The sequence below is a fragment of the Pyxicephalus adspersus genome, chromosome 7 (genome assembly GCF_032062135.1).
Source record: "Pyxicephalus adspersus chromosome 7, UCB_Pads_2.0, whole genome shotgun sequence".
Lineage (NCBI taxonomy): Eukaryota > Metazoa > Chordata > Amphibia > Anura > Pyxicephalidae > Pyxicephalus > Pyxicephalus adspersus.
The window spans coordinates 3,042,987-3,053,960 of record NC_092864.1 but is presented as its reverse complement, the minus strand read 5'-3'; the positions used below and the strand labels follow the sequence as shown (position 1 = coordinate 3,053,960).

Here is a 10,974-nt window from a genome sequence, read left to right as displayed (position 1 = left end):
TGTGTTTGTGTGCTGTGAGTGATCTTCAGCACGCTATTCAGGGAACACAGCATGACTTTGTCAGCCAATCATGCTGAGAGTGGGAGGACGCTGGGAGCAAGATACAGGAGACAGTCACTCTGGCCGCGCTGAACAGGAGACAGGAGAAAAGGCAGAGGGGGGGGGCGATACAGGGGGGACGAGACAGCAGCTGGGAAGGATACATTCCCCCACTTCTGGGGGAAAAAAAGTGCGTCTTATGGTCCGAAAAATACGGTATATCTCTTTCACTGATTGTCATAGAAATGTGAAATTTTTAGGGTACCCAGGGGACCCTAATAACTGCTATTAAACCAAATGTAAGCCCTCTACATGTAACAAGTTGCCATAGGGTCACAAGCATACAATCCTAAGCACCATCAGGGATATTTTCACATTAAGTGAGGTTGCATGTTGGGGACCCCCTTGGGGGCCACTCTTATGGCAATGAACATTAGGGTACTGCCAATTGTTTGTGCGATGTGATTCCCCTTAAAATGCACAAAACTTCAAGGCTGCATTCATGTTGGCGGTAAGGTTGTGATGCTGTTACCCCTTCCTCGTGGCATGGAGCCTGGGCTCGGGGGAGACGTTCAGTAACACTCACTGGCGCATGCAGTCAAATCTGCAGCTGCAAAAATTGGGGTTCACGGAAGGTAAGTGTCCAGCTCTGTGAAATAGGCAGTTTGCCAGGCGCTCAGTCCCTCGATGGCCACTTACCTTATGTGAACCCCAATTTCTCTGGAGTGATGTTGGCAACTAGAAATGTGGGAGCCAGTAGGAAACTCCTTATGTTTCCCCCCTTTCTCCATTAAAATGTTATCCTGTCACACATAGCTATCACCTTACTCTCTATGAAACCCATTTTCTCTGTAACAAAAGGGAAATGTAACTTCAAGTGCAGGACTCACTAAAATTCCATCACTATGGCAGTATCACAAGATATGAAAAACAATAACTGTTATACCGTGCTACCCTGTCACCCATAGCTGGCCACTTACCTTCTGTGAAACCTAATATTGCTTTACCAATAGAGAAAGGTAAATGTAGGGTAAGTGGGTGATTCTGCTGGCTACCCCCCCCAAAGTAAAATTATATCACTCCTACCATACCATGGTGCCCTGTCACAGAAATATTTGCTTATGTTCTTTGAGTCCCAATTTCTCCTGAAAGGGGAGCTGTACATGTAATAAAACGTAGAATATTTGGGGGACTCCTGTGGCTAACTCCCCCTAAAATGTTATTGCTGCAGCACCAATCATACATCTTTAAGGTTTATTTGGATTGTGGCCCGCAATTTTTATCCCAATGTCAACAGCAACCCCCGGATGAAAAAAGGTTGGGCACCACTTGTTTAGTATGAATAGATTGTACAAAACTAATTAAAAAATAATTTCCATTACAACATTATCTGACTCTATAAAGAAGGTTCCAGATGTTTTCTAGTACAATGTAGTGGTAGATTGGTGCTGTGAAGGTTGTGTTTTTTTATTCCTTTTTTTATACTCTATGAATTGGTACAACACAGAGCCCATGGTGCTCACACCAAGCTCTCCTCCAATGGGAGATGGAAAGTGTGATAGGGAAATAAAAGTTGATTGATAATTTTATTTTTTTAGAGCTGACATGGATATTAAACCTTTTTATTTTTATTCATTATTGAGGAGCGGGATTTATTAGACTTCAACAGCTTCAAACCAGTGACAACAGAAAAGAAAACTTACATAATCCACCTTGACAGAGGAAGGATGGGGACATTGCATTGATAGAGCTCAAGGAGACGGTTTCTTCAAACTCTTCTATCACTTCTAATTAACAAACAAAGAGTATATTTACATTATTATTTTTGCACATTTTTATTTAACAGCAAATGGATAAAATTTTCATCAAATATTTGATACATGATCACATACACAAATTTACATCATAATCCATCTTATTTAATATGAATGCCCTTAGGGACCCAAGGTAGCTCACATGCTTATCCCCTGACTCCTATAGAACCCGTATCTCAACCTATTTCAGAGAAACAAGTCTGCTTCTTTATAAGAGTATAGAAGGTGAATTTTCTATATGACAAAGGAAATAAGTATAAATCATTCAATGTATAAAAATTTCACTATTCCACAGACCAGGGGTCTGTCACTAAAGAATTTGTTACTGGGGGGCTGTAATTGGTGAAGGGTGTCATGTGGGTTGGGATGGTCCTTTATTTTGGGGCTTTCATTGTAGATTTTTGACGAGGGGGTCTGTCACTAAAGAATTTGTTACTGGGGGGCTGTAATTGGTGAAGGGTGTCGTGGGGTGGGGTGGTCCTTTATTTTGGGGCTTTCATTGTAGATTTTTGACGAGGGGGTCTTTCACTAAAGAATTTGTTATTGGGGGCTGTAATTGGTGAAGGGTGTCATGTGGGGTGGGGTGGTCCTTTATTTTGGGGGCTTTCATTGTAGATCTTTTGATGAGGGGGNCTTTCACTAAAGAATTTGTTACTGGGGGGCTGTAATTGGTGAAGGGTGTCATGTGGGGTGGGGGGTCTGTCACTGGAGAAAGGGGAATTGTATTGTGGGAAGGTCTGTCTCTGGGGTGTCACAGGAACCTGTTAGGTCCTAAAACTTATTATGTATTTGTTTTATCCAAGAGGTGCCACGATTCAGAAGGTGATTCCTACGAGTACACAGCAATTTAAATGTGAAGGGTTGTTTATATGTTTATAAGGAAGACATTAGGTACAGGTTTAGGCTATTCCTGTTCCTCGTTGTATTTGATTGGAGTGAATGTCTAGTTTTAGGACAAATCTGTCTGGAAAAACCAATGTATGAACTAAGGTCCTCTCCTGCCATATAAATCTGGTGGAATCCAACCATAGCCTGCAAACAATATCCCCAGGCTGTAGATAGTATGGATAAGAGCTTGTCATGTCAATAAATCTGACAACAATAACCCCAGGCATTGTTCAACTTTCTACAAATATCGCCTAGAGCAGTGTTTTTCAACCAGGGTTCCTCCAGAGGTTGCTGGAGTTCCTTGAGTAATGAGCAATTTTCGCCTCCTAGGTCAGTTTAGGCGACACCAGTGATCTTTTTGGCTATCTGTAAGGATGACATTCTTCTCATTTACCCACCACACTAGTATACTGCGAGCTGTGGATATAGTAAATATAGCTGGGGTTTACTGAAGACCTGAATATTATTCCAAGGGTTCCCCCATGGTAAATAATTCAAGAAACACTGGATGTTGTCAGACATAAAATAGGTGGAATATCCATATCAGGTATGTATTAATTACAGATATATACATAAACTAGCCCTAAAATGCAGCAAGTGTTCCATCCAAGGATAAGGATTAAAGTAAAACAAATAACATAAAATGAATCTTAATCGGGTGTACACTCCAGGACGATTCACCTTTCCACAACCTTCTCCCCAACTCACCAACCCAGCCAAGAACCATTGTCCATCATGGGAGCAAACCAGAGGACCACCGGAGTCTCCCTGGAAAAAAAGAAATAAAAATCAAGAATTCAGCTCCATTACTAGGCTAAAATTGGCAGAAATTAAACTGAATACCTATACCATCTGTATAATTCCAAAAGATGTTATAGTGTGTGTTCAGCCCATCTCTTCAACAAAGAGCCATGCAATATCCCCATTACAGCTTATTGACACTGCAAGTACAGGAAAATACGTATGGACCGTCCTGAACCTGAACCTGAACCTGAGCTCCTGGCATTGAAATCCCAAGCAGACTTGTCAGTCCTTAGTTTTCTTCAGGAACTAAACAGTCCTATCCCTCTGTGGTATGTATTCTGTATGTGTTTTGTAGCTCTGTCCTGTTTTTGTTGTCTATATACACAAGTGTGAGTGAGTGAACCCTAGGACAGGAAATGTGTTACTGGCAGAATCAACTGGTGAAAACCAACTAAAAAAACTAATGCAGCCTCAATATCCAAGACCTGCTGATCTTCAATATGTTACAGTTTTGTCTTTGATACACTTTTTTGTAAATCCAATGTATTTATTTATAAATAATGGATAAAAAATTAGCTAATGTAAAAATGTAAAAGTGAACATGTTAGGTAGCAATGGTTGGATTCCTCACTTGTGAATCTTTGCACAATATCTCATACTAATATTTTATTCTACGACTTACCTGACATGAGTCTACTTCTCCGCTTCTATATCCCGCACAGATCATATCACTCAGGATTTTAGGAACATAACTGTTGACATTAGAATTGATATGATAGAGGTAATCGCACGTCTCTGTATTAATCAGGGGAACCTGGGCTTCCTGCAGAGTCTGGGGGCTCGGGAGATTCACTGTAAATAAATTATTCAACAGTTTAAATTATCCGTCCATTCAAGAAAGCATTTCCCTTATACAATTAGGTAGGTATTATCACACAATATGTACAATATGTACACAGTATGTAGGTTCCGGGGTTGTTTGGTGCTACTTTAATGGAGGAAGTAGTGATAGAAAAGCTAATGAGGTCAATATTAGTGAGTATGCTGGTGGTGATAATGAAGAGGGGGTGTTACACAAAGATTTTCACTTTTCTTGGATGGATTTAGCAGTTAAAATACTGACATATGAGCACCATTCATTCCAGGGTAGGGACTGCCCAGCTGCATGATAATGTTACCCCAGGGAGAGATCCACGATGAACTGGGCTTAAAAGAAAAGACTGGATTAAGCTGACTGCCCATGAACTCATTTGTAAAAACTTTGCTGGCACTCAGGGAGATAAGTCTGTATGGATTGCGTCAATATCATAGATTAAGTCACTTGAATTTAAACCAATTTGAATACAAACCAAGGTGCCTACCTTTACCTGAAAAAACAGGAAATTACAATTAATCAACTTTAAACCTAGGAAACTAAATGTGTCTGTAAATAATAGTACCACCAATAAAATAAATGTGAATAAACACATTGTATTACCTTTAAAAAGCTTATTTAAGGTGGGAAAAGGTAAAACCACCTGGGCTTAGTCATTTTATCTTTTTCATTCTTTTAAGGTAAAGTATTTGGTACTTTTGAGTTGGTTGTATTGGGTCAATTGTTCTACCCCTGTGGAAGGAACATTAGTGCTTTGTGATTATTCTAATTTGCTGCGTAAAGCAGAACTAAACTAAGAATAATTCTATGTGCCTTTGGACTGTATTTTATTAATCTTTGGTCTTGATCTTTAATCTCTTTTATCTTCCACACTTTCTTTTGTAATTGTTATTCCTCTTTCCTCCTAAGTTGATAACTGTTTACATTTTTATTGCTTTACAATGGGCCCTCTTTCCTAAGCTACTAAAATATTAGAAATACTCTCTGTATGTTTTTCTGTAAGGTAATCTGATTTGTATTTTATACATTTCTCCATGCTGGTCCCTGTTTGATCTGTACAGTTTATCGTGTTGTATGCAAGTATGCCAACTACTATTGTATTGAGAAGTTGTTCTTTGGCTTCTATTGTTTTATATATTTTTTTATTTGTTACATTATACCTTTTTTAATGTATTTTGAATTTATTCATACATTTATTGATTTATACATTTATTAAATGTATTTATAAATGAAACATCCAGCGTACACAATATCACGTCCTACATCCTACAAAAGCGCATCCTAAATCTCACATATGCATGATATAAAGAAGTAATGATGGTATACTGTATAATAAGGTAAGATGATCCTCAGCGGAGGGTAAATATTCTCTACTTGCCCTGTGTTGGCTCATTTAGGGGGTCATTAGGAATTCTGTGTGTATAGAGGTTTGTGGCTGTTTATATCTTTATCTACTTTGTAAGAAACTGTTTAATTGGCTAATATAGCTCATCTATTAAAAGCTTTGGTCTACATAGCTTCCAGTTTGGTCAAAATAAAACAACACTGACGAGCCTAACATGATAATGGCCTTATAATCCACTAGATTGTAAGCTCTTGGGGGCAGGGGCCTCTCCTCCTATATCACTGTCTGTATTAGTCTGTCATTTGAAATCCCTATTTATTGTACAGCGCTGTGTAATATGTTGGTGCTATATAAATCCTATTTAATAATACTAACAATAATAATAATAAATATATAAATGAACCCAGCTATATCCAGTTCCTTTAAAAGTTCTAATACTACAACAGTAAGTTTAGGACCTGCTGGCACTGGCAGACAAGCTGGGGGTGCTCAGTAAGTAAATATTGGGAAAGGCAGCCTTTGGATAAGCCTTTTATCACCTTTTTCATCTAAATTACTGATTTTTGCTTACTGAGAAACAACAAAAATAACACTAAAATTCATATTTAAATCATTCCAAATTAATAGACGTGCAAATATCAAGAAGTCCAAAATTTAGGATCAACTTTAGTACAGAACATTTGCTGGAAGCCCATTGAGCCGTGACTTTATATTTTTTTGAGGTCACATGACAAAGGTAGACAACTGGAGTCCCAGAACAATGTCATACCAATAGATTAGCCATTACCAACCTGGTAATACAGTGGGCAGCAGAGACCACCCACGATTCACTGATGAGAGATCCACCGCAGAAGTGTTGCCCATAGTAGCGCAAACTCACTTGCCATGGCCAGTTCCCTGCCTGGGCATTCTGCCCTCCCATAATCCGATTGGCCACCTGAGGCTTTCCGCATTCTGCAGAGAGGAAGAATAACTGCAAATAATCTCCATGTAGGTTGTATTTTTATTCTAAATAAATGTGAAGATTATTATTATTTAAAGGTGTTAGTAGACGTCTGTTACATTCACTGCCAGAAACTCACTGCACCTTCTCACAGCTTATCCAATCTGCACGTAGAATTTGGGGAGAGCACCAGTGAACGATAAGGCATACACATTTGAGTTCTTAAGTAAGAACTACATGGCAAAAAACCTGAAAACTTTTACCTCTTTGTTTTCCCACAGTGGTGACATTGGGTACACTGGTGGTACTGGTGACATTGGTGACACTGGGTACCCTGGTGGTACTGGTGACATTGGTGACATTGGGTACTTTGGTGGTACTGGTGACATTGGTATCACTGTTGAAGCTGACATTCACCATATTCATTTCTGCCTCAGGAGCATTCGTAACAATCCAGTCCTGATAGGTAGTCAGTCGGGTGTACACTCCAGGACGATTCACCTTTCCACAACCTTCTCCCCAACTCACCAGCCCGGCCAAAAACCATTGTCCATCATGGGAGCAGACCAGAGGACCCCCGGAGTCTCCCTGGAAATAAGAAATAAAAATGAGAATTCATTCCCAATAATAGAATTGCAGAAGAACTGCAGCTGAATGTGTTTACCATCCGTATAATACCAAAAGATGTTGAAATATATGTTTAGCTCGTCTCTTCAATACACTGCAATGTAATTTCCCCATTGCATCTTAGAAACCTTGCAATTACAGAAAAATTCCTATGAACCATACAGAACCCCAATCAGCTCCTGGCTTCCTATTCAAACTGACAACCGTGCTTCCGAGATATTGAAATCCCAAGCAGACTTGTCAGTCCTTAGCTTTCCTCAGGGTCTAAGGATCCCTCTGTGTTATGTATTCTGTATGTGTTCTGTAGCTCTGTCCTGTTTTTGTTGTCTATATACACCAGTTTGAGTGAATGTTGTCACCCTAGGACAGGAAGTGTGTTACTGGCAGAATCAACAAAAAAAGCTAACACAGCCTCATATCTAAGGACTGCTGAGGTTCAATATATCACAATTTTCTTTCAGGGTTAGGATACACTTTTTTGTGAATCTGATTTATTTGATGAATAAAGGATAAAAAAAAAGTAATTGTAGAAATATCAAAGAAGGCCATTGTTGATTCCTCACTTGTGAATCTCTGTACAATATCTCATAATAATTTTTCATCCTATAACTTACCTGACAGGAGTCTACCCCACCGCTTCTATATCCCGCACAGATCATATCACTCAGAATTTGAGGAGTCGAACTACTGACAGCAGAATTGATATGATAGAGGTAGTCACACGTCTCTGTATCAATCAGGGGGATTTGGGCCTCCTGCAGAGTCTTGGGGCTCGGGAGATTCACTGTAAATAAATTATACATTAAGTAAATTATCCAACCATCAAACTGAGCTTTTCCTGTTACATTGATCACCTTTTGGCTCCTTCTTCTCTAAGTAGTGGCGGTAAAGAAATTAAAATCATGTGGGTTTAATCTACCTTTTTCTTCCTTTGTACAGAATAAAGCATTTTGTAGTTTTGAATTGGTTATGTTGGGTCACATGTTTAAAGAATGATCTTTTGAGGATTATTGTTGGCCACCAGTAGATGGCATTGTGTTTTCATCGTGTTTATTACACACCATGCATGAGGACACAGCACCATCTAGTGGTAGGAATAAACACTGCAATTCTACTTTTAATGGCATTTTAAGTTAAAAAAGTATATACAAATTCTAGGAAACATCTTGGATACATGGTAAGCGTAGATTATCTAATAAATATAAGGTATAAGCTTTTTTTAAATGTTCATGACTTATATAAGGAAGCAGTAAACATTTTTTAAGTTAGAAAGGGTTAAGTATATCAGGGGGTATTTGAATGTCGGTACTGGGTAGTAGTATATTGGCCATTTCAGGACCTCATCATCAAACATTATGCACAGCATACAATGTCATCATTCATCTTAAGCATCCTGTGTCCCACGAAATGTCACTCTACATTAGTGTTGGTGGAATAGCTCTCTATTTGATTTGACTGATATTAGTCATTAGTCATCTATTCGGTTGAATAGAGCAAAATTATTCAGGTGAACTGTTGTTTTTCGGGGCAGTAGAGAGCTTCTACAGCCTATAAATACAATTAAAAAGACATGTCAAGACTCCCCCAGCTCTGCACAACACTTTATATGTAAAAAAAATAAATAAATAAGGAAGGCTTTTTATGTTGCTGTCAAGGCCATTTTATAGGGCGGTCAAGGGAACATATAAGCCACCGAGTAGAGGCAGAAAGGGCCACAAGCGGGTTCCTCCAGTACACAAATTAGCCACCAGGTTTCACTGCCCTGTTACAAGCCATACACAGGCTTCAGAGTACAGGCAGAGGTCTCTGAGGGGGGTCTTTCAGTCCAAAAATTAGCCAGCTACACAGCTCAGTTATACGTTACAAGTGACAGGTGGCAGCACCAGGAGGAGGAGGGGGTGGGCACTGAGACGGAGGGGGGACCGCATTGGTAACCATTTTTAACCATTGGTAACCATTGGTACCATTTTTAAGAATGGAGTACTGACAGGTATCAGCAGTAACAGCATGAGGAGGAAGCGGCAGGCCCTGAGACGTAGTGTGGATGGCTGTGTTACTCCTCCTGCTCTTACTGCTGCCACCTACCCACTGCCCAGTACCCAGATTTAGATGCTAGACTAGACGCAAGCTCAACAGGGTCTTCTTTCCCCGCTGATTCTGCCAAGCCCATTCCCTTTCATGTGGTTTTGCTACATAGTAGGTAGGTAAGGATTGGAATCTCGTTGATCCATTCATGTTTCCAATAGCTACAGCTTCTACTCTGTCCATATGGGTGATGGCCTCAACCTCTAATGCTGTCCTTGCTCCTTCTCAGGGCCCACCGCCTCCTCCTCATGCTGTAACTGATGCCGCCTGCCCAGTACTCAGCTCTAGATCCCAGTTAACAAAGCGGTCCACTCCTTTGCAAATTGTTTTTTGACGGATCTTTGAATGGAGTCTTCGAAAACGGCCTCATACTTGTTATGGAGAAGTCTCCGAACGTCTGCTGAGCTGAATAACTTCATTGGCTCAATGTGGTCATCCAGGACCTCTCGGTTCCCATTACACATACTGGGTCTCCCATCTCATCCCCCCAAATTATACAGAGGGACTGCTGTCCCACTTCCCAGTTCCGAGGTAACGAAGAAGACATGTTCTTCTACATTCAATTACAAATTTCAGATTACACACTTGGATTACACACTCTGGGGTGTCATTAAAGATGCACTACATCCAGCTATAGATGCCAGTAACTAATGCCGTTGAAATGGCCATATTTGGGTCAAACATCAGGACGACCTGAATTCGAACAACATCTCACAAAATATCATCATTGATTGTAAATCCTACATCTCCATTGAGGGATGTATTGAGGGTTTCTTAAATAAGATGATTTAGCACTGTTGGGTTATTTAGTAAATCATTATTATTTTTGAAACTTTTTTCTATTTTTTAATAAACTGATTTGGCTGATGTATCTTCTAAAGAGTGAGAAGTTTGGGTCTACACAGCTTCCCATATGGATAAGAGAATATTTGTTAGAGCAATGAGTTCTGGTTTGGCCAAACAGTAACGTCTTAAGCTGGTGAGGAAAGAGTTAGGTGAAAATCATGGTCAGGTGCTGGGGGATGGGAGTGGTGAGGAAACCGGTTAAGGAGTGGTTAAAGCTAAATGGTGAGAAAAGAGTGTAGAAAGGGTAAAAGGAAGAAAAACAGGAAAAGGGTTCTTTTAGAAAAAGAAAAGCTGACCACCCACCCGCCCTTCAGGAGGCTGGGGGATGGGAGGTAATTTTGAGTATTTAAATGGGGTGGCAGTTAAGGTCCTCCAGGAGCAGCATTGGATCTGAGAAAAGAAGTGGGAGAGTCATCTCTGGTGTGATATCTCCTCAATTTAAAGATAAAGGGTGTGTTGTTTGGTGATGGATATTAAAAGGGGACCTCAAGGAGGTCTTCATATTGGAGTCAGTAGAGAGGGGTGCAGCTGGGGTCAATTACAGGGGGTGCAGACCCCCAAAAGCACCTTAAGTGAGTGAGAGTTGCTGCTTCAGTGAGGGAGAGTTGCCTTTGAAGACCTATAATTTTGTTGTTAATTGTTATATAGTTGATGTAACCTTATTATTTATGGTTTCACTGTATTTCTATATGAACTTAATACTTGTTTATTGAAAGTGTTGGAGTTAGAAGGGTTCATTTAAAAAAGGGGTGGAAATAAAGCAACCTAA

General features: G+C 39.9%; 1 protein-coding gene across 1 annotated transcript in view; it reads right to left on the bottom strand.

Moving 5' to 3' along the window:
* LOC140334682 (uncharacterized) overlaps positions 1-10,974 on the bottom strand; it is a 28,596-nt gene that overhangs the window by 13,348 nt on the left and 4,274 nt on the right. Inside the window, exons 5-9 of the mRNA XM_072416923.1 lie at positions 7,889-8,058; positions 6,911-7,235; positions 4,847-4,852; positions 4,168-4,337; positions 3,450-3,509 (exon numbers count right to left, since the gene is read on the bottom strand). Of these exons, the coding sequence (XP_072273024.1) occupies positions 3,450-3,509; positions 4,168-4,337; positions 4,847-4,852; positions 6,911-7,235; positions 7,889-8,058 (731 nt within the window). The remainder of the gene's footprint in view (positions 1-3,449; positions 3,510-4,167; positions 4,338-4,846; positions 4,853-6,910; positions 7,236-7,888; positions 8,059-10,974) is intronic.